Source organism: Anolis carolinensis, chromosome 1, assembly GCF_035594765.1.
Source record: "Anolis carolinensis isolate JA03-04 chromosome 1, rAnoCar3.1.pri, whole genome shotgun sequence".
In the NCBI taxonomy this organism is placed as follows: Eukaryota; Metazoa; Chordata; class Lepidosauria; order Squamata; family Dactyloidae; genus Anolis; species Anolis carolinensis.
Window position 1 is genome coordinate 365,945,017 of NC_085841.1, and position 23,654 is coordinate 365,968,670.

The 23,654-nt window shown below is 44.0% G+C and overlaps 1 protein-coding gene across 4 annotated transcripts in view; it reads left to right on the forward strand.

The window, feature by feature from the left end:
- mdga2 (MAM domain containing glycosylphosphatidylinositol anchor 2) overlaps positions 1 to 23,654 on the forward strand; it is a 514,926-nt gene that overhangs the window by 242,275 nt on the left and 248,997 nt on the right. For all 4 annotated transcript variants that reach the window (XM_062968720.1, XM_062968722.1, XM_062968721.1 and 1 more), the window contains exon 3: positions 17,996 to 18,170. In XM_062968720.1, the coding sequence (XP_062824790.1) occupies positions 17,996 to 18,170 (175 nt within the window). The remainder of the gene's footprint in view (positions 1 to 17,995; positions 18,171 to 23,654) is intronic.

Sequence of the window (23,654 nt, forward strand, 5' to 3'; positions counted from 1 at the left end):
TTACAAATTAAGCACCAAAACATCATGTTAGACAACAAATTTGACAGAAAAAGTAGTTCAATATGCAGTAATGCTATGTAGTAATTACTGTATTTATGAATTTAGCACCAAAATATCACGATGTATTGAAAACATTGACTACAAAAATGCGTTGGATAAGCGAATGTTGGATAAGTGAGACTCTACTGTAGTTGTTTTGAAAGTAAGTATTGTAAAGTATCCAGAAATTTTGTTTTTGTGGCTGTCATAAATGATATTAAATTGGTTGAGTCTCTATGTGATATTTATTGAAACACTATAGCAAAATACGTTGTAGCATGTTCCGCACAAAGTTTTTCCAGTTTAATAAACTTGTCCCATGTTTTTTTTTTTATGAAAGAACCAATTAGGAAATGACATGTATAACCAGGAACAAAAATTGTGTTACATCATGATCATATTTCCACTTCTGGGGGCCTTGTTTTAAGAAGGATGTTGTGAAAGGGATTTGTGAGTCTCAGCAGGCCACAGCTGAGCAAGGAGTCAGGAGTGTGATGCAGCAGCAGGAAGAGCCATTGCAATTCTAGGCTTTATTTATAGGGATTGAGAGAAGGATTAGTCCCACTTTTTTCTGCTCTGGGAGTCCGGTGGAGGTCCCTTTTTGGAGGTTTTTAAGCAGAGGCTTGGAGGGCCATCTGTTGGGGGTGCTTTGATTGTGCCTTCCCTGCATGGCAAGGTGTCAGACTGGATGTCCCTTTGTGGTCTCTTCCAATTCTGTGGTTCTGTGATTCCATGCTTCAGAGGCTTGATGTAGGGTGGGCTTGGATTGTGGCTTCCTGCTTGGCAAAATGGGATTTTCAGAATCTGAGATTCTAAGATTCCTTGAATTTGGCCTCCTTTATCTCACTAATGTGTCCATCCACTTCCATAGAGGAACTTACAAGACGCGGCCAAGATGCCGTCCATTGCATAGTGTTCTCCTCTTCTCCGGAGCCTCATTCTCCTCCGTTTCAGGCTTTGAAACCAAACTGGGTAGAGCGAATTTCCAGAACCAGAGGGGAACATCTGCGGAGGCTAAAGGGTTCCATGCGGAGCCATCCATCAGCCCAGAGAGGCAGCCTGGAGCGGGTGCAGGGGCTGCGCTGGCACATGTCGGGCTCCCAACTTCTGACCCGGGGCCAGGCATCCATCCGGCGCTCGCTCTGCCTTCCTTGCCTGCATCATTAGGCAGCAAAGCATATTTCGGGGACGGCCGGGCTCCTGTTTCCCCAAGAGTCTTGGCAAAGGGCTGGCGCTCACCATATTGCTGAGCATATGATCCAGAGCCGGGATCTAATTGAATTAGCCTGGCAGGCTGAGGAGACTTCAGGCGATGGGAGGGAGTGTGCCATCACACAGGACAGCATGCAAAATGTGGTCAGATGATGGGCCTTCAAAATGACTTATGGCATCACCATGATTTCTGTAGGGTTTTCTTATTTAAAGAAGACCCTAAGGTGTTAAGGCCAGTTCTTTCTTCTGACACTGAGGCTGTCACCTGGGATTTCTAAATGGTCTTCCATCCAGGTCCTTACCATAGATTATCCTATTTAGCTTGTCAGATCAGATGGGAACTGGTGTCTTTAAGGAATTTCGACCATTATATACAAGGTATTAATAGCTCAGTGGGTTGCTGTGAGTTTTCCGGACTGTATGGCCATGTTCTAGATGCATCCTCTCCTGACATTTCACCCACATCTATGGCAGGCATCCTCAGAGGTTGTGAGGATGCCTGCCATAGATGTGGGTGAAATGTCAGGAGAGGGTGCATCTAGAACAGTGATGGCCAACCTATGACACGCATGTCAGCACTGACACGCCTAGCCATTTTTGCTGACACGCTGCCGCATGCAGATTGATTGGATGACTATGTATTTTGTGGCCAAATTTGGTATGATTTGGTCCAGTGGTTTTGTTGTTTATTATATTATTATTATATTATTCATTATTCATGACTACATTGAAACTAGAATAGAGAGAAATCAGTGTGGAAACTGCAAGAGGTACCATAGATTGTTGTACATGGAAATAATGTTAGTAAATAGTTTTTGATATATTAAATACAGTTATATATTTCAATTATATATTTTTGTTATTTAAACTATATATATTGTGAAATTATTGTTTTTTTCTCGAAGTGACACACCACCCAAGTCATGCTAGGTTTTATGGTGAATTTTGACACACCAAGCGCAAAAGGTTGCCCATCACTGATCTAGAACATGGCCATACAGTCCAGAAAATTCACAGCAACCCAGTGATTCTGGCCATGGAAGCCTTCAGCAGTCTTAGCTCAGTTTTAAGTTCCTTAAGACCCATCTACACTGCCATATAATCCAGTTTCTGAATGCAGATTAACTGTATTGAACTGATTATATGATAGTGTAGATCCAGCCTCAATCATCCAGAGAATCATAGAATCCTAAGAGTTGGAAGAGACCACATGGGCCATTAAGTCCAACCCCCTGCCATGCAGGAAAGCACAATCAAAGCACCCCAACAGATGGCCATCCAGCATCTGTTTAAAATTTCCCAAGGAAGGAGCTTCCACTGGACTCTGAGGCAGAGAGTTCCATTGTTCAACAGCTCATATGGTCAGGAAGTTCTTCCTAATGTTTAGGTGGAATCTCTCCTCCTGTCACTTGAGTGCATTGCTCTGAGTCCTAGTTTCAAGGGCATCCATTTCTTTAGACAACTCCTATTTTTCCTTCTCATTGGAACTATTTGAAATGATGCCTAAATGAAAGGCAAAGAAGCCTTGGTCAGGAGGGCAGAAGCAGCACCCAAACTGCACAGAGGATTTAAGCAGTTCCCTTGGCACATAATATTGTGTCTGAGTGAAACAGATCCCTTTAAGACAAAATAGAAAAAGTCCTCTCTCTAACATTGCAGGAGCTCTGAGACCTGTGAGGGATTATGTATCTTAGAAGACTGCAGCTGCAGATCTGGAAGAGATGGAGGCATTCCACCCTGTTGGGCAAGGTAAATTAAAGAGCACAGAGCAAAAGGTCAGGCAACAACCTGCTCTGCTTTAAACACTTAATGCTGGGCTAATGAGGCCAGCTGGAGTGATTAACTGCCAATTAATAATTAGCTTAGCCCAGGCCATTCCATTGCTGCAAAACAACATCTTGAAAACTTCCATTCATTGATACATTTGGATTCTTGTCTCTGACATTAGACTTCTGCATTTGGTCTTTGTTGTATGGCATCCCCCATTTAGCTTTACATGGCTTGACACCTCGTTTGTAAACAGAGCATGAGAAAGGACTCTAGGAGTCTTAGTAGGCCAGAAGCTGAACATGAGTCAAGACTAGAGTGCGATGCGGCAGCTAAAAAAGCCAATGTCGTCCTAGGCTGCATCAATAGGAGTCTAGATCGAGGGATGTCAAAGTCCTACTCTATCCTGCTTTGGCCAGAGCTCTCCTGGAATAACAACCCTGTGTCCGGTTTTGGGCAAAGCATTTCAAGGAGATGGACAAGGGAGAAGGTGTCCGGAGAAGGGCCCCCAACATGGTCAAAGGTCTGGAAACGAAGCCTGATGAGAAACAGCTTATGCGGCTAAGTGTGTTTAGTTTGGAGAACAGATTTTGAGAGAAGGGGACATGAGAGCTGTCAGGGGGTTAATTGGCTCCGAACCAGCCCGATTTATTGGTGAGTCAGGCCTCTCACCAATCCATCCTCCGTCAGACTGCTTAAGCATCTGGCTAAAGAGCACCAACAAATGACACTACAGTAGTAATTCAGCTGTTCACAGCAGTTCCAAACCTTTATTATATATACAAACTATATACAACTACAAAGTCCATCGATCATAGGACCCATGCTTCCCTAGCAAGGCAAAGCATGTCCTCTCTCTTTACCGAGCGTCTGCGAAGTTCTTCTGCTGCTGGCAACTCCCACATTCCATAGCAGAATGATGAACGTCCTGTCCGCCCTTCTGAGGCTTGACCTATTGGCTAGGCAGGCTATCATTCAAGCTGGCCTGCCATTAACCCGTGTACTGCTGGAAAGCATGCCGGAATACACAGTTGCAAAAACCCAACAGCAAAAAAAACTTGAATCAACATTTCACCCTTATACCAAAATACAACAACAAGAGCCATGTTTAAGTCTTTGAAAGAATAACACATTGAGGAAGTGGGCAGCTTCTATTCTGCTGCTCCAGGTACAGAATGGAGCAATGAGTTCAAACTCCAAGAAAAGAACTTCCACTTAAACATTGGGAAGAACTTTTTGATAGTATGGGCTGTTCAGCAGTGGAATACGATGCCTACTCTAGAAGGAATAAAGCAAAGTCTGGACGGCTGTCTGTTGGGAGGGCTTGGGTGGTGTTTTCCTTCATAGCAGGATGCAGTTAGACAGGATGGCTCTTGGGGCCTCTTCCAAGTCTAGGATTCTTCGATTCAAACATTGTTCCTTTCTGCCCCACTTGCTGTGCCATCTTGGTTTCCAAATTCTGTAGAGTTTCTTTTGTGATCGGGTCCCTTTCCTTCTACTCTTTGTGTTGAATAACTGTAAGACTTGCTTTCAAGAAACTGTTTTCAACTCACTTAACATTCACATGTTTTGTATTTAACTCTTTTAATAAGTGGTGTTATTTCATTTGGAGAGACTGAATATCTCTGAGCCATTGCCACAGCAAACAAGGGGGGCTTGCCCAGCTGCAGGTTCATCAGCCCCTGGGAGCCCCCCAGGAAGGAAGGAAGGAAGGAAGGAAGGAAGGAAGGAAGGAAGGAAGGAAGGAAGGAAGGAAGGAAGGAAGGAAGAGGGGAGGAAAGGAGTAAGTGAAGAAAAGAAGGAAGTGAAGAAAACAATCAATGGATGAATGGATGGATGGATGGATGGATGGATGGAAGGAAGGAAGCAAAGGAAGAATCAAAGGAAGAAAAGAAAGGAGGGAGGGAGGAAGTGAAAAAATAAGGAAGTTAAGGAAACAATGGAAGGAAGGAGGGAAGGAAGGAAAGGAGGAGCTGAAGAAAAGAAAGAAGTGAAGGAAACAATCGAAGGAAGGAAGGAAGGAAGGAGGGAGGGAGGGAGGGAAGGAAGGAAGGAAGGAAGGAAGGAAGGAAGGAAGGAAGGAAGGAAGGAAGGAAGGAAAGAAGGAAGGAAGGAAAGAAGGAAGGAAGGAAGGAAGGAAGGAAGGAAGGAAGGAAGGAAGGAAGGAAGGAAGGAAGGAAGGGGGAAGGAAAGGAGTAAGTGAAGAAAAGAAGGAAGTGAAGAAAACGATCAATGGATGGATGGATGGATGGATGGATGGAAGGAAAGAAGGAAGCAAAGGAAGAATCAAAGGAAGAAAAGAAAGGAGGGAGGGAGGAAGTGAAGAAAATAAGGAAGTTAAGGAAACAATGGAAGGAAGGAAGGAGGGAAGGAAAGGAGGAATTGAAGAAAAGAAAGAATTGAAGGAAACAATCGAAGGAAGGAAGGAAGGAAGGAAGGAAGGAAGGAAGGAAGGAAGGAAGGAAGGAAGGAGGGAAGGAAAGGAGGAAGTGAAGAAAAGAAAGAATTGAAGGAAACAATCGAAGGAAGGAAGGAAGGAAGGAAGGAAGGAAGGAAGGAAGGAAGGAAGGAAGGAAGGAAGGGAAGAAAAGGAAGTGAAGGAAAAATTAATGGATGGATGGATGGATGGATGGATGGATGGATGGAAGGAAGGAAGAAGGAAGCAAAGGAAGAATCAAAGGAAGAATCAAAGGAAGAAAGGGAGGGAGGGAGGAAGTGAAGAAAAGAAGGAGGTTAAGGAAACAATGGAAGGAAGGAAGGAAGGAAGGAAGGAAGGAAGGAAGGAAGGAAGGAAGGAAGGAAGGAAGGAAGGAAAGAAGGAGGGAGGGAAGGAAGGAAGGAAGGAAGGAAAGGAGAAAATGAAGAAAAGAAAGAAGTGAAGGAAACAATGGAAGGAAGGAAGGAAGGAATGAAGGAAGGAAGGAAGGAAGGAAGGAGGGAGGGAGGGAGGGAAGGAAGGAAAGGAGAAAGTGAAGAAAAGAAGGAAGTGAAGGAAAAAAATGGATGGAAGGAAGAAAGGAAGTGAAGCAAAGAAGGAAGCAAAGGAAGAATCAAAGAAAGAAAGGGAGGAAGAAAGTGAAGAAAAGAAGGAAGCAAGGGAAGAATCAAAGGAAGGGAGGGAGGGAGGGGGGGGGGGAAAGAGAGCTGTGCCCATTCTGCCAGTTTCCGTGTGGGCCCAGGTTGCCGTCCTGCTGAGCCATCTTGAATAACAACAGTACAAACATCAACTAAAGAAGTGACATTAAGGGCCGCCTCCTCCTGCACTTGCTCCGATGTGGGTTTCCAAGGAATCCTGCAATTTCTTGCTGTGGAAAGGAACGCGGGGCTGCCCTCTCTTTCTCCTTCTTTCTCTGCTCATTGATAAGCCTTCCATGAATTAGTGAGCACTCCCCGGCCTTACGGGCAAAATAGGCTAAACTGGGAGCATTTTGCAAAGGAATGCAATCTAAGGAACCTGCTGCTTCCGATTAAGGGGCTGGCATCTCGGGATGTAAATCTTGGTACATTTCATGCTCCCAGGCAAGCGGGAAACGCACTTGCCATTTTTCTCCTCACCCCAAGAGCCGGAGCAATTTGAAATGGATTCCAATCATCAGAGATTCTGTGTAAAGATCTAGCAGAACTTGTTCGCTGTAAGAGCTATTTGGGAACTGAATGGACTGCTTCCGAGGGCAGTGAGCGCTCCTCCTTTGGAGACTTTTAAACAGAGGCCAAATACAGAAAGACAGAGGAGAAGCTGGAAGGTGTCCAGAAAGGGGCCGCCAGAATGGCCAGTTTTTTCTAATATGCAAGTTTCTGATTAAATTGATTTTCTTTTGGAGCCACCTTGGGTCCCTCTTTGAGTGAAAGGTAGCTTACAAATCAATTAGTAAATATTATTATTATTATTATTATTATTATTATTATTATTATTATCATTATTATTATTATTTTATTGTATGACACAGCAAACAAGATAGATATGCTGGATTTCATATCACAAAATCACAAGTCGAACACTTCCCAAGCGTTTAGGACTGTGTGATGTATTTTCGGCTGATGCGTGCAGATCCCAGGCGGGTGGCCTTTTGCAGTTGGCAGATGGTAATTTTGTCAATGTCTATTCTTTCCAAATGCCAGCTGAGATCTTTTGGCACGGCACCCAGTGTGCCCATCACCACCGGGACCACCTGCATTGGTTTCTGCCAGAGTCTTTGAAGTTCAGTCTTGAGGTCCTGATAGCGGCTGAGTTTTTCCTGTTGTTTTTCGTCAATGTGACTGTCACCTGGGATGGCAACATCAATGATCCAAACCTTTTTCTTTTCCACAACTGTGATGTCTGGAGTGTTGTGTTCCAGAACTTTGTCAGTCTGGATTCGGAAGTCCCACAGTATCTTTGCAGGCTCATTTTCCAATACTTTTGCAGGTTTGTGATCCCACCAGTTCTTTGCTGCTGGGAGGTGGTACTTGAGGCATAAATTCCAATGAATCATTTGGGACACATAGTTATGCCTCTGTTTGTAGTCGGTCTGTGCAATTTTCTTACAGCAGCTGAGGATATGATCAATGGTTTCGTCGGTTTCCTTGCACAGTCTGCATTTTGGGTCATCAGCTGATTTTTCGATCTTGGCCTGAATTGCATTTGTTCTGATGGCTTGCTCCTGGGCTGCAAGGATCAGGCCTTCTGTCTCCTTCTTCAGGGTCCCATTCGTGAGCCAGAGCCAGGTCTTCTCCTTATCAGCTTTTCCTTCAATTTTGTCAAGGAACTTTCCATGTTTTGTTGTGCCAGCTGTCAGCTCTAGTTTGTAGTGCAGTCTTCTTGTACTGATTTTTTGTCTGTTGTGCTTTTATGAGTTTCTGATTTTTGACTTCAATCAAAGCAGGTTCTTCACTTTGCTTTCCATATTCTGCCAGGGCATGTTCTTCTTATTTGACTGCTTGTTTTACTTGTAAGAGTCCTCTGCCCCCTGATCTTCTAGGCAGATACAGCCGGTCAACATCACTGCGAGAGTGCAGTGAATGATGAATGGTCATGAGTTTTCTTGTTTTTCTGTCCAAATTGTCCAGTTCCGCCTGTGTCCAATTTATAATGCCAGCAGTATATCTTATGACAGGTATGGCCCAGGTGTTTATGGCCTTGATGGTGTTGCCTCCATTGAGCTTGCTATTGAGAATTTTTCTGACCCTTTGTGTGTATTCTTTACTGACCACAGTCTTCACATGTTCATGCTTGATGTTTTCCAGCTGTAATATGCCCAGATATTTATAGTAGGCTTGATCAATCCATGAAAAATTTGATTCTAAACTCGTTTCAAAACTAGAGGGGGGCAGCTTTTCGTTTCTGATGGTATTTCCGAATTTGGCCCCCAAAATTTTTTGAAATTAACGAAAATTCGTTATTTTCAAAATTAATTCGTTAATGGCGGACGCGCATGCGCAATTCCCAAAAACAGCAAAGAGGGAGAGGACTTTACAGGACTCTCCCACCCTCATTTTTTGAGTGATCTTCTTCAAACTTGGTACAGTGGTAGAACACATTTAACACTGATAGCTCACCAAAATTTGGAACGTTTCCCTTATCCTCTGATTTTTGGAGAATTTTCATAGCTTTTATAATAAACCATTTTTTAATAATTGCAGAAATCTGTTTCTGGTTTGAAAGTCTTATTTCCTGTTAAATTGGGTTGTCTTTACTGTGAAAGTCATTGTTCTACTTCAGAAACTTTGTTTTTGTGGCTGAAACTTTGTTAAATTGGTGTGTGTGTGATATATATTGTATATATAGTCCCTGCTTGTGTGTGTGTGTGTGTGTGTGTGTGTGTGTGTGTGTGTGTGTGTGTGTGTATAGGTAAAGGTAAAGGTATCCCTTGACGTTAAGTTCAGTCATGTCTGACTCTTGGGGTTGGTGCTCATCTCCATTTCTAAGCCCAAGAGCCAGTGTTGTCCATAGACACCTCCCAGGTCATGTGGCCGGCATGACTACATGGAGTGCCATTACCTTCCCAGAAACACCCAGAAAATGGGAATTCCAGACAGGAAACAATCAGGGCCAGCTAATACCTCCCAACAAAGGATTCCCCCAGGTAGGAAGCAGCCAGGCTTTGAAGCTGCAAGGCTATTCAATGCTAATCAAGGTGACCAATTGCAACATTCACACTTGCCTCCCACAGACAAGAGTTCTTTCTCCCACCCTGGACCTTCCACAGATATATAAACCCCACTTGCCTAGCTTCGCACAGACGTCAAAACCTCTGAGTATGTCTGCCACAGATGTGGGTGAAACGTCAGGAGAGAATGCTTCTGGCACATGGCCATAGAGCCCGGAATACATACCACAACAGTGTGATCCCGGCCATGAAAGCTTTCGACAACACAACCACAGTATCCATTCAAGTTCATGTAGCGTGGTATGGAGACCTGTATTGGGGGGAGGGAGGGTGCGAATCTGGGCCCCTGGGAGTCGTAGTCCTCCCTCCCTCCCTCCCTCCCTGGGAGCAGCCGAGGACGGGCCTGGCCCACACCCCCTCGCATCCCGGGCCTCTTCCTCCTCACCGCCGGGCCCCTCTCTGTCTCTCCAGGCCTGAGCTGAGGCGAGGCGGCGGCGGCGGCCATTTCCCCCCTCCGTCTTCCTCCTCCTCCTCGGCCTCCTTCCCCCTCGCCCCCTCCCATTGGCTGAGCCCGTGACGCCCCTTTTGCTGAGGGGCAAAAGGAAAGGAGTTTGGGTGATTTGCAAAAGCTTTTTTTTCCTAACGAAAAAAACGAAGAAATAAGAAAAAACGGCCTCTCGCGATTCGAAACCGCGATATCCAGACGTGTGGACAATCAAGGTCGTATATTGCTTCAAAACAAACGAAAATAACGAATTAATAACGGGTAATGGGGAAATCGAATTATTTGAGCAAGCCTAATTTATAGGCCTCTGGCTGGTGACACTTTATTGTTTGGCTATTAGGCATATTTATGCCCTCACTTTCAATGATTTTTCCCTTCTTCAATGCCATTGTAGAACATTTGTCCAAGCCAAACTCCATGCGAATATCAGTGCTAAAAATTTGGACAGTGTTAGTCAGAGACTGGATTTCAGTTTCTGTTTTCCCATACAGCTTCAGGTCATCCATGTACATCAGATGCAAAATTTTGGTGTTTCAAGTGCTGGTTCATCAAATTCTTGCAAAGGCTCCAAACCTTCTGGTTCAATCTATTACACCATTCCAAGTGTTGTTGGAGTCTCTGCTGCTGTCTGTGCTGTGGTCTGATGGTAATTTGCTTTGCAGATTTTCTGGATTTCTTCGAGTTCAACTTCACTGAACACTTTGTTTCTGATTATGAATCTTCATTGGTCAGCCAGTCAGGGTTCTGTTATCTGTGAGTCAGGGTACTCTTGCTTCCATAGCTGATGCATCCTTTTTTGGTAGCCGCGCTTTTCAGGTTCAGAGTTGTAATAGCATTTCATAACTGTGCGGTTTTCTGGCATTGTATATTTCTGCCGCTTCTGTGACTGTTCATTTGGGTTTTGATGATTCTGTAGCCCACTTGTCGATGGATGTCCAGAATCAGCAGCATCCACCACGGTGCTTTTTATCCTGGGCGACGACCGAGCCAGTATAGACTTCGTTTTGGTTTGTTTCTCCATAATGCTAATGGTTAGGTGCTCTTGGTTCCATTCCTCCGCTGAGGCCTCTCTGGCTTGGTTGGACCTGCCGGTAGTTACACTACCACCAGCACAGCCCTCAGTCATTGTTGGAGTGGTTAAGCCCCACCACCACATCAAGGTGGCACCTGCGGGGGGTTGTTATTATTATTATTATTATTATTATTATTATTATTATTATTATTATTATCTTCTTCTTCTTCTTCATTATTATTATTATTATTATTATTATTATTATTATTATTATTATTATGGTATGCCTTCATGTGCTTTCTAACTTATGACAATCCTGAGAGTTTCCTTGGGCTGAGAGTGTGTGACTCACACAAGGTCATCCAATGAGTTTCAATGGGCAAATGGGGATTTGAACCCAGGTTTCCAGAGTGATAAACCAATACCATTACACCACGTTGGCTTCATGAGCCTCTCTAGTTGATAACAAAATGCATTATGTTCAGCCTAAAAATGGTGTCAATGTCTCATTCATTTCTCCCCACTCGAAACCTGATTGAAAAAGAAATCAAATGCCTCGTGAACAGCTTCGTCCTTCTCTGCCCCCTCATCTCCCACCCCCAGCAATTATTCCGGGAAGATGAATTTTTCTAATGCGAAATCCTATTGGGGTGTGTGTGTGTGTGTGTGTGGTGTTGACGGGGGAGGGAACACAATCAGCCTGACATCCTATCAAGCATTTATCCCGCAGCACCCTCCTTGCGCAAGGAGATGATGGGAAGCCGCTCCTGGCGGGGTGTAAAAATAGAAAAACGCTGACAGTCTGCGGTGGGGGAAGGAATCTCCATGTGGAGCTTAGCCGTCTCACATCTATGGCCAATCCTCCTGACAGAACGCATCTGCTGTGGCTTTGGAGGCCCTGACAGACTGACTCCTGAGCTTGTCTTATGGAGAGAAAGGAGATAAGGGACACAAAGCCTTGTCTGGGGTCCAGGATAGCAAGGCATGGCTCTGGCCGAGGGAGAGTTCAAAGCTTTGGGATGATTGCACCAAGCAGGCATGGGCAAACCTGATCCCTCCAGGTGTTTTGGACTTCAACTCCCACAATTCCTAACAGCCGGTAGGCTGTTAGGAATTGTGGGAGTTGAAGTCCAAAACACCTGGAGGGCCCAAATTGTCCCATGCATGGCTTGGAGCCTATAATGTGAAGACATAGGATGGGAGGAACCTGGTTTGGAAAAGGATCCATGGGAAAGAGATCTTGGAGTGGGTTGCTGTAAGTTTCTCAGACTGCATGGCCATGTTTTTGACAGGGTGTGGGTTAAAAATCATCAGCTCCGCACCACCCTAATTTATTGGTGATCCAGACCTCTCACCAATACATCCTCAGTCAGACTGCTTGCCTGTCCCGATAAGCAGCACCGGCAAATGACACCACAGTTGTTAATCAGCTGAACACAGCGGTTCTTAGACTATATATATATATATATATATATATATATATATATATATATATGTTATTTACAGGTTACTGAGTCCATCGCTCATAGGAGACATGCTTTCTCCTTGCCGATCAGCGAAGCTCACTCACTGCTGATAACAGCACATTCCACAGCAGAAATTGTCAGGGTATTGTGAATTGTGTGAAATGTTAAAATCAATCTAGGCTTTTAGAAATGCCTTCTGTGTGAGTTTTCGGCAAGGCATTTCAGTAACTATGGAGTTAATAAGAACCTGCTTTGATTGACGTATCACAGGACCAATGGGGTCAAGTTTGTTTGACCGGGAATTCCTTCTTGGTCTGTGGAATGCAGGGGAGTGTCTTCTGTTTAGTGTGTGTTCGGCGTTGAACATTCGCTGGAGATGGACTATGAATGCTATGCTCTGAAGCCGAGAAATGCAACTGTTTAACAACAGTTGATTTCCAACTGACCCCTTCGCCTGCTGGAGTGTTTGTTGACCAGTGCTGATTCTCCGCATGGGAAGACAGTCTGGAGAAAGAGGTGAGACCGGGATGATGAATTTTGGAATCCACTCTGCACCCAATCATCCCCTGTCAGAAATAATGAACAGCCCGCTCAGACCGGAAATCATGACCTATTGGCTCTTACAGGCTATCACTCAAAACTGGCCTGCTGTTAACACTTAAGTTGCTGGAAAAACATGTCCGGTGCACATAGTTGCAAACCTTCAACAGTAAAAACACTTGATTCATCATTTCACCCTTACACTAAAAATGCACCAACAGTTCTCTCCTGATGTCTCCCCTGCATCTGTGGCTAATGGCATCTCCAGAGGTTCTGTTGACAGTAAGGCAAGTAGAGTGTGTATATACCGTATATACTCGAGTATAAGCTCACCCAAATATAAGCCGAGGCACCTAATTTTACCACAAAAAACTGGGAAAACATTGACTCCAGTATACGCTGAGGGTGGTAAATTTCAGAAATAAAAATAGATACCAATAAAATTACATTAATTGAGGCACCAGTAGGTTAAATGTTTTTCAATATTTACATAAAGCTCAAATTTAAGATAAGACTGTCCAACTCTGATCCAATCATTATTCTCATCTTCTTCAATGTAAATGTGCTTATGTATCCTTTTACTAATAATAGAGTAAAATAATACATGTAATAATAAATAGAGTAAAATAATACATGTAATAATAAATAGAGTAAAATAATAAATGTAACAATAATAATAATATGATCAGAGTGAAATAATAAATGCATTATTAATAATAATAAAATAGAGAAAAAGAAATGTAATAGTAGCAACAATAATAGAGAAAAATAATAAATGTACCATATATTCTCGTGTATAAGCTGACCCAAATATAAGCCAACCTGGAACCTCACCTGAATATAAGCCGAAGGGGGCTTTTTCAGTCTTAAAAAAAGGGTTGAAAAACTAGGCTTATACTCAAGTATATACAGTACTTGTGGAATAATATCCAGGGTGGGAGAAAGAACCCCTTTCTGTTTAAAGTAAGTGTGAATGTTGCAGTTAGCAAGCTTGAATCCATGAAGCTGCAAAGTCACTCAGTGAGGGTATCTGCATTGAGGTGGCTTGGCTGTTGTTGCTTGGAGACATCCTCTGTTTGGGAGGTGTTAACTGGACTTTGACTGTTTGCTGTCTGGAATTCTCCTGTCCCTGAGTGGTGTTCCTTACTTACTGCCTTGATTCTGGTGTTTTTTATTACTGGTAACCGGATTTTGTTCATTTTCATGGCCTCCTTAGCAGTCTTAGTGGAACACAAGCTGAACATGAGCCAATACTGTGATATGGCAGCTAAAAAAACCAATGCGAGTCTAGTTTGCATCAATAGGAATTAGTGTTGAGATCGAGGGAAGTTGTAGTGTTGCTTCTGTTATCCTTTGGTGAAGTCTCCCTTGGAATAAACCTTGTGCCCAGTTCTGGCCATCAAGATTCAGTAAAGATGTGGATGAGACAGTATGTGTCCAGAGAGGAACTACTATGGTCCTCTGTCAGGGTTGCTTTGATGGTCTATTCCTGCATGGCAGGTGATTGGACTGGCTGGCCTTTGAAATCTCTTCCAACTCTTTGATTCCATCAAATATGATCTTACATCTGTTCAGCAGTGGAATGTGCTGCCCAGGAGTCTAGTAGAGTCTCCTTCACTGGAGGTTGTTTAAGCAGAGGGTGGATGGCCATCTGTTGAGAGGGCTTTGGTTGTATTTTCCTACATGGCAGTGGGTTGGACTGGATGGCCCTTGGGGTTTCTACCAATCCTATGAATCCATGATTGCATGACCAGATGTGCATGGATGAGTGGCACAATGAAAATTGATTGCTATTGTGCATCGGTCCATGTGGTATCAATCATTCCACTATAATCTATGTTGTAATGTCATGACAGCTTTGACTGAAAATGGATGTTGCAAATGGCACATTTTTGTGCACACATAGGGATTTTCATGAAGATGTCAGTACTGACCAGATTGCCAGCTGTTGACTGTATGCTCACTGAATTGCTCAATGCTACTTCTTTCATGAATTGCAACACCAAGTGTGCACACTGATCAACATGTCAACTGTGCAATGCACACCTAAGTATGATGCATGAGTGGATACATCCATGCACAATGCACATCTGTGTCCAAGGGCACCTCATGTTACTTTTACAGCTTTGGACTCAGTATAATCAGTCCAGCTTTTACCAGGGCGACAGCGCTCTTGTTTGGAAACTGATGCGGTTGCAAATGTGCCAGACAAGCACTATGTGAAATTGCCAGTGCACGGGATGTACTGCTTTCTAAGGTGGAAAAACATGTGAAGTGGTTTCCAAAAGAGCAGTGTTGTTGTGCGACACATGGGAGTTTGCCCTACACGTGTTGCCCTTTCTGCCTTGTGTCTAAGACTCCTGGTCACACTGACAATATGCTCTGAAAATATGCAACCACAGCCATTCTGCCTCCTAACTTGTTCCTCTGATGACACGGCCTTTTTGGATAGATTTGGATGTCTTTTGGGTGTGCACAGGTCTTCTGCTTATCCCCAACTCCCCATCCCAGGCTTGAATCATGTTAGTGGCATAAGCACATCCATGCATTTCCCTTATTTCTGCCTTTCTCTTTTATTGGGTGTCAATAAGGGCCATATACATCCAGCTCTTAACACTCAGCCACAATTAAGTTCGGAATCCAAAGCAGAATGCTTTGACCCCTGTTGTACTGTCATGGCTCAATGCAGTGGAAACCTCGGAATTGTCTTTTGGGGAAGCATCAGCTCTCTTTGGCAGAGGAAGTGAAAGACTTGGGAAAACTACAGCTCTGGGGTCCCATAGCTCTGAGCCAGGCTACTTAAACTGGAAGCAAGCTGCATTCATTCTGCTGTGTAGATGTGCTGTGTGTCGTATGGAAGGGAGTTGTGTACCTGATACAGTAAGATTAGTCTGGTCACAGCTAGATCTTTACATATGCATTGATCCTCCATTCAAGTGTTGGATCAATGGGTCTGATCCAGCTGAACCATTACTATGTTTGTGAAAAACACAGTGTAAAGAACTCAGGCAGAGGGGAATCTTTTTATCCCAAAATCCCACCTCTGACACCGATTGTGGAGAAGGATGATGTTTTTATTATTTATTTATTTATTTTTCAAACTTATATGCCGCCACTCCCCTAGGGCTCGGGGCGGCTTAGAAGAACCGGCTAAAATCAACAATTTAAAAACATCTTAAAACATCTTTAAAACATCTTTAAAAATATCTTAAAAACATCCTAAAAGCACCTTTTAAAACATCTAACAGAACTCAAAGGCCTGCCGAAACAGGTGTGTCTTACATGCCCTGCGGAAAGCCGGCAAGTCCCGCAAGGCACGGACTTCAGGTGGCAAGGTGTTCCACAGAGATGGTGCCACTACTGAAAAGGCTCTGCGTCTAGTTGCAGTTAGACGCAAGGTCTTAAAACTGGGGACTTCCAACAGGTCTTGGTCCTCAGAATGGAGGGATCTCTGGGGTTTGTAGGGAGTGAGGCAGTCCCTCAGGTACATCGGCCCTAGACCATGTAAGGCCTTGAAGGTAAGTACCATCACTTTGAAAGTGATCCGGTGCTCAATTGGTAACCAGTGCAGCTGCCGTAAGATTGGTGTTATGTGGCATCTTATCGAGACCCCCGCAAGGAGCCGGGCAGCTGCATTTTGCACCAATTTGAGCTTCCGGATCACCGACACAGGAAGGCCAATGTAAAGGGCATTACAGTAGTCCAGTCTCGAGATGACCGTAGCCTGGATCACTGTAGCCAGGTTGTCCCTAGACAGATAGGGGGCTAGCCGTCTAGCCTGCTGAAGATGAAAAAAGGCGGTTTTGGTAACGGCGGAGACCTGGGCCTCCATCGTCAGTGAAGGGTCCAAGAGGATTCCCAGACTCTTTACTAGTGAAGATGGGCGTAGCGCTTCACCATCCAGGATTGGCAACTGGATATCCCCACTGCCCGGTCGGCCCAGCCATAGGATCTCCGTCTTTGCTGGATTCACCCTCAACCTACTGGAACATAACCATCCAATAATGGCCTTGAGGCACTGATGAAAATTGTCGGGTACAGAATCCGGTCGGCCTTCCATCTTTAACACAAGCTGAGTGTCGTCAGCATATTGATAACACTCGAGCCCGAAATCTCGGACCAACTGAGCAAGTGGTCACATATAGATGTTAAACAACAGAGGGGAGAGAATGGCCCCTTGAGGCACCCCACAAAGTAGAGGGGACCTCTCAGAGACCAGGCCTCCCCTCTCCACTCACTGTCCACGGTTGTGAAGAAAGGAGGCCAGCCAATTTAAAGCTGTCCCCCTGACTCCAATAACGGCAAGGCGGTGGGTCAAAAGATTATGATCGACTGTGTCAAATGCTGCAATGAGGTCTAATAACACAAGCAACACCGACCCGCCCTGATCAAGCTGGCATTGAAGGTGATCCGTGATGGAGACCAGCACAGTCTCTGTCCCGTGTCCCGCACAAAAGCCGGACTGGAAGGGATCTAATCCAGCTGTGTTGTCTAGGAACTGTTGCAACTGCTCCGCTACTGCCCTTTAAAATTAAATTATATTATATATCGAACTATATCCGCTGCCACCAATATAAAGATGTTTTTAATTTAAACACTGCAATCAGAGGTAAAGATGTTTATAATGCGGCCACCAGATGTTAAGGAGATTATCAACTCTTGCCACCACTATTGGAAGATTTAGCCACTGGCTACTTAGAGAGGAGACTTTTAAATCTTGGTTTTTCTTTCTTCTTGTTGTTTATTCTTAATGTGTGTATATATGACAGACTGAGATGTTTGAGAGAACAATAACAAGTTTATTCAGGCACAACTTAATGGTTACAATAACTTTTCTTCTTGTTTGAGGCACGTTACTGAACAGTTGCAAAACTATATTGAGGTGTTCCAAACTTCTTAAAACGTCAGTTCTTTCTCCACTAACAGACTACCTTAAAATAAGTCACCAAACTTATTTTAAACTGACTCAAATAAACTCTTGAGCCTCCCTGATTCCCTCAACTGAGAATCAGACTTCCCTGTACCTTATCAGGGCACAGACTACCTAAAATAAGTCACCAAACTTATTTTAGAATGGACTCAAATCCCACATTTGAGCCACCCTGATCCTCCAACTGAGAATCAGACTTCCCTGTGGTTCGCTGACCACAGACTGACTGACTTTCCCTCCGAATTCTGCTCTCTCTTCAGCTAACCCAGTTGGCTCCGCCCCCTTCTCCATGGCAACCAACTCTGAGTGCTGAGTAACTGAAATATTAACCCTTTTTAAAACAGTTAAACATGACATCTGTAAACTAAAATTCATTCTTCTTTACACACAGGTTATGCATCCCAGGGGAAGTAACATTCCTTTTTGTCCCTTGCTCAGATCAGATGGACCAAAACTGCAGGAAGTGCCTCCGACCGGTTCCAAGACTCGAGCGTCTTCAACGAGACCCTGAGGATCTCCAATATCCAGCGGCACCAAGGCGGGCGCTACTACTGCAAGGCCGAGAACGGGCTGGGCTCTCCCGCCATCAAGTCCATACGGGTCGACGTCTACTGTAAGTACATTCAAGAGCCTATAAACAGATTGACTCCTGATTTCTTTGCAGATGGAGACCAGATGGTTTAGAGCAGGGGTCCCCAAACTTTTAAAACTGGGGGCCAGTTCACGATCTCTCAGATCATTGGAGGGCTGGACTATAGTTGGCCAGGTGGCCACCAAGCAATATTTATTTATTTATTTATTTATTTATTTATTTACAATATTTCTACCCTACCCTTCTCTCCGAGGGGACTCAGGGTGTCTTACACAACTGGCAGGATCACTACCAGTACATCACAATACAATAAAATAAGAATAAAACAGTTAAAATAGTTAAATAACATAGTAAAATACAATATATAAAAGATTTAACACATAATAATAATAATAATAATAATAATAATAATAATAATAATAATAATAATAAGCCCAACTCCTTTCTGCCTTTGTGGATCAAAAGCACAAGCAAAGCACCCCTAACAGATGGCCTCCCAGCCTCAATGTTAATAATAATAATAATAATAATAATAATAATAATAATAATAATAATAATAATAATAATAATAATTAGATTTTGTATTTGTGGAGCATCAGAGGTGGAGGATATCGCACATGTACTGTTCAGCTGTATAAGAAAGAGAGAGACCAATACCTCAGGCCATACATTATTCACAAAACACACTGGGACCCACATATTAAAACTTCATTTTGGTTGGCCGGCCAGAATCCTAAAATAACACACAAAACAGCCCTTTTCCTATTCAAAGCAACACAGCTGAGAATTGCATATTTGGAATCAATTGGGGTAAACTGTGGAGGCGATCCAGATATTTGACCTGAACGGGATCTTTTTAACAGCTTGTTTATTTTAACTTCTTTTGTACCGCGGGTTGTATGTTTTATGTATGTCTATGTGTTAAATGTTTTGATACGGCCGATGGGCTAATCAATAAAACATGATTTATAACAATAATAATAAAAAGAGGGTTGGAAGAGACCCCTTGGACCATTTAGCCCAAGACTCGAAAACGACTGAACGAGTGAGACGACGATGATTTATTTCCCTCATTTCTATCCCGCCCTTCTCACCCCAAGGGACTCAGGGCGGCTCACAATCTGGCAAAGATTCAATGCCAATATACAATACAAGGAGGTAAAACATAAGCAATTAAAACAATTAGATAATTTAACAAAATACGATAAATACATTTAAAACCATACAGTATAAAATCCTTGAACCATTCGTCCACAAAACCTTGCACATAAACCTTAATCCAGACCGAGTCGAAGCCAACAGAATTCACTCATCAAACGCTTGCCCACAAAGCCAGGTCTTCACTTTTGTCCTAAAACTCAGAAGGGATGGAGCCTGCCGAATATCACTGGGGAGGGCGTTCCACAGCCGAGGAGCCACCACCAAGAAGGCCCTGACCCTCGTCCCCACCAGCCGCACCTGAGGTTCCAGGTTCAGCGATGAGTCCAGGAGAACCCCCAGACTGCGAACCTGTGTCTTCAGGTTCCCCATCCAGCACAGGCTGTAACCCTGTTCCCTGTAGAATCATAGAATCATAGAATAGTAGAATTGGAAGAGACCTCATGGGCCATCCAATCCAACCCCCTGCCAAGAAGCAGGAAATCGCATTCAAAGCACCCCCGACAGATAGCCATCCAGCCTCTGCTTCAAAGCCTCCAAAGAAGGAGCCTCCACCACAGCCCGGGGGAGAGAGTTCCACTGCCGAACAGCCCTTCTCACAGTGAGGAAGTTCTTCCTGATGTTCAGGTGGAATCTCCTTTCCTGTAGTTTGAAGCCATTGTTCCGTGTCCTAGTCTGCAGGGCAGCAGAAAACAAGCTTGCTCCCTCCTCCCTATGACTTCCCTTCACGTATTTGTACATGGCTATCATGTCTCCTCTCAGCCTTCTCTTTTGCAGGCTAAACATGCCCAGCTCTTTAAGCCGCTCCTCATAGGGCTTGTTCTCCAGACCCTTGATCATTTTAGTTGCCCTCCTCTGGATGCTTTCCAGAGGAGGGCAATTAAAATGATTAAGGGTCTGGAGAACAAGCCCTGTGAGGAGTGGCTTAAAGAACTGTTCGGCCCTACGACTGACCAGGAGGACCTCTGTCTTGTCTGGATTCAGTTTCAATTTGTTGGCCCTCATCCAGTCCGACACAGCAGCCAGACACTGGTTCAGGACCTGAACAGCCTCCTTAGTGACAGGTGGGAAGGAGTGACAGCTGGACATCATCTGCGTACAGATGACACCGCACCCCGAAACTCCGGATGATCTCTCCCAAAGTCATGTTGCTCTGGCTGCTTCCCTGCAGCCAGGGAAGAAGGAATGCTGCTCCAGGCCGGATGTGTGAGCAAGGGAGGGAGGCTGGGTGAGAGTGAAGGCTGGCAGCGCAGCAAAAGCCTGGAAGAGGCAGCCAGGTCCGGCTTCTGCCTCCTCTCCAGCCAGGCCACGCTGGGAAACGCGGAGGACTCGAAAGAGGGGGCGAAGCGGAGGCGGAAGCCAGACCAGGCTGCCTCTTCCAGGCTTTTGCTGCTGCTGCCGGCCTTCACTCTCTCATGCTTCCTCCCTCGCTCACTCCTCTGCCTTGGGAAAGCATTCCTTCTTCCCTGGCTGCAGGGAAGCAGCCAGAGCAACATGAGGGGCCTGGAGTAAGGGCCCAGCCGGCACTGGTAGGGAAGGGTTCACTAGCTCCCCGGGGCATGCAAGGGGGAGAAAGGTCACATAACAATGGAAATAATGTATAAATATCCAAATAAATATAGTGCCCCTACTTCATGGATTTCCACTTATCACAGGTGGTTCTAGAACATAACTCCTGCGATAAGTGAGGCAGCACTGTATTATTATTTTTAACACCCATTGGCACACATCAGATATAATGCGGAGGCATTCCTCTCCCAGGCTCAGCTTAGATTCCCAGAGTAGCTAGCTATCCTTCTTAACACATTTTTTATTATTATTATTATTATTATTATTATTATTATTATTATTATTATTATTATTTTATTATGACACAGCAAACAAGATAGATATGCTGGATTTCGTTTCACAAAATCACAAGTCGAACACTTCCCAAGTGTCTAGGACTGTGTGATGTATTTTCGGATGATGGGCGCAGATCCCAGTAGGGTGGCCTTTTGCAGTTGGCAGATCGTAATTTTGTCGATGTCTATTGTTTCCAAATGCCGGCTGAGATCTTTTGGCACGTCACCCAATGTGCCCATCACCACCGGGACCAGCTGCACTGGTTTCTGCAAGAGTCTTTGAAGTTCAATCTTGAGGTCCTGGTAACGGCTGAGTTTTTCCTGTTGTTTTTCATCAATGCAACCGTCACCTGGGATGGCGACATCAATGATCCAAACCTTGTTCTTTTCCACAACTGTGAGGTCTGGTGTGTTGTGTTCCAGAACTTTGTCAGTCTGGATTCGGAAGTCCCACAGTTTCTTTGCGTGCTCATTTTCCAATCCTTTTGCAGGTTTGTGATCCCACCAGTTCTTTGCTGCTGGCAGGTGGTACTTGAGGCATAAGTTCCAATGAATCATTTGGGCCACATAGTCGTGCCTCTGTTTGTAGTCTGTCTGTGCGATTTTCTTACAGCAGCTGAGGATATGGTCAATGGTTTCGTCGGTTTCCTTGCACAGTCTGCATTTTGGGTAATCAGCTGATTTATTATTATTATTATTATTATTATTATTATTATTATTATTATTATTATTATTATAATACCCATTTCACATATCAGATCTAATGCAGAGGCATTTTCCTCTCCCAGGCTCAGGTTAGATTCCCACATCCTTCTTAATAAATACTGTGTGTGTGTGTGTGTGTGTGTGTGTGTGTATATATATATATATATATATTTACACTAACCCATTGGTATACATCAGCTGTAAGCCCTCTGACAGTTCCTGCTTATTTTTATGGGGCAGAAACAAAAGGAAAATGAAAGCAAGCACGATGACTGTGCAGCTCTCATTTACGTGTCACCTCTCATTTCCTATGAAAATGTCATCCTTCATCTTGTGTAGACGAATGGTCGAAACAAAATGATAGCACAAAGGAAACGAAGAAAAAAATTCATGCACATCTCTAATATATATATATATATATATATATATATATATATATATATATATGTAGATCCTTTTAAGTCAGGCATGGGCAAACTTCAGCCCTCCACATGTTTTGGACTTCCAGCTGTTAGGAATTGTGGGAGTTGAAGTCTAAAACACATGGAGGGCTGAAGTTTGCCCATGCCTGTTTTAAGCGCTTGGGTGCTTTCTGCATCTCTTCCTGAGACCTTTCCTGCTCTCTTTGGGGAGGAAACCTGACTCAGCAGCGGAGGGAATTTTCCACCTTTTTTAGAAAGCCAAATGAGCTTATGGCATCACAAAAGTAGCCTTATATTTTTAAAGAAAGAAAGCCATGCGAGTCATAGCACTGTTCACCGCTCAAGGGAAGAAATTGACTCAGTTTTGAACAAAAGGAGCATTAACTGATCCATTGAGAATCTGTTTTCTTAATCTTCTTATGTCACTGATCCTGACGCATTCATGAGGCCCCAAAGGCACAACCAAAGGGAAAGAAGAGCCAAAAGGAGAAGGAAGGCAGGTCAGAAAGAGTTTCCCAGGTGGAAGGGCCTTGGGTGCCTTCAAAGGACTCTCTAAACAAGGAGACATCATGCTTTGGGGGGAAGCCTTGGCTGCAGAGAGCAGCTGAGACCCTACAAGGCATGGGCAGACTCAATGGCCTTTGGGGTTCCCTTCCAACATTATGTTTCTGTAACTCTGATCCACACACATTTTGATGCTACTGTTTCTGGGTATATTTGACAACCTGATTCCGAACAATGGCACCAGCTCTGCTTTTTGAGATAAACATTTGACATATTCCAGTCGCCATCTCCTTCCCCATAGAAAACCATAATAATTATATCTAAGAAACTATACAATGCAGTTTTCTGAATCAGCATCCCAAATAACTCTAGGAACAGGCTTCAAAACCAAGACACCAAGAAACGTTTTTGTCATTGGACTTAATGTTTTCCCATTGGCAAGGGTGCCCAACAGGGATGCATTTTCTCATTGTATCCGCATTAGATATACACAGAACATATCATACATAAAACAGGATTCGACTTGAAGGAAGGAGGCCTGGAAATGGGGAAAAGGAACATCAATAATTAAAGATATGCAGGGGACACCTCATTGCAAGGAGAAGACAGCAAAGGCTTGGAACAATGAAGGAAGAAAGTTCAAATGGAGAATACAAAAATAAAGACCACGGACAGCTCCTTATACATAACTTCAGTAAATTGGAATTCCTCCAGTTCTCCATAGCTTAGACTAGGAATGAGCAAAAGACCTGTCCCACAGACCTTTTTGAATGATTCCACATCTTGTTTGGATGTCCCCACTTCTTCCCCATATGCTTCTTTTTAATGTTCATTTATTTATTTACAGTATTCATATTCCGCCCTTCTTTCTC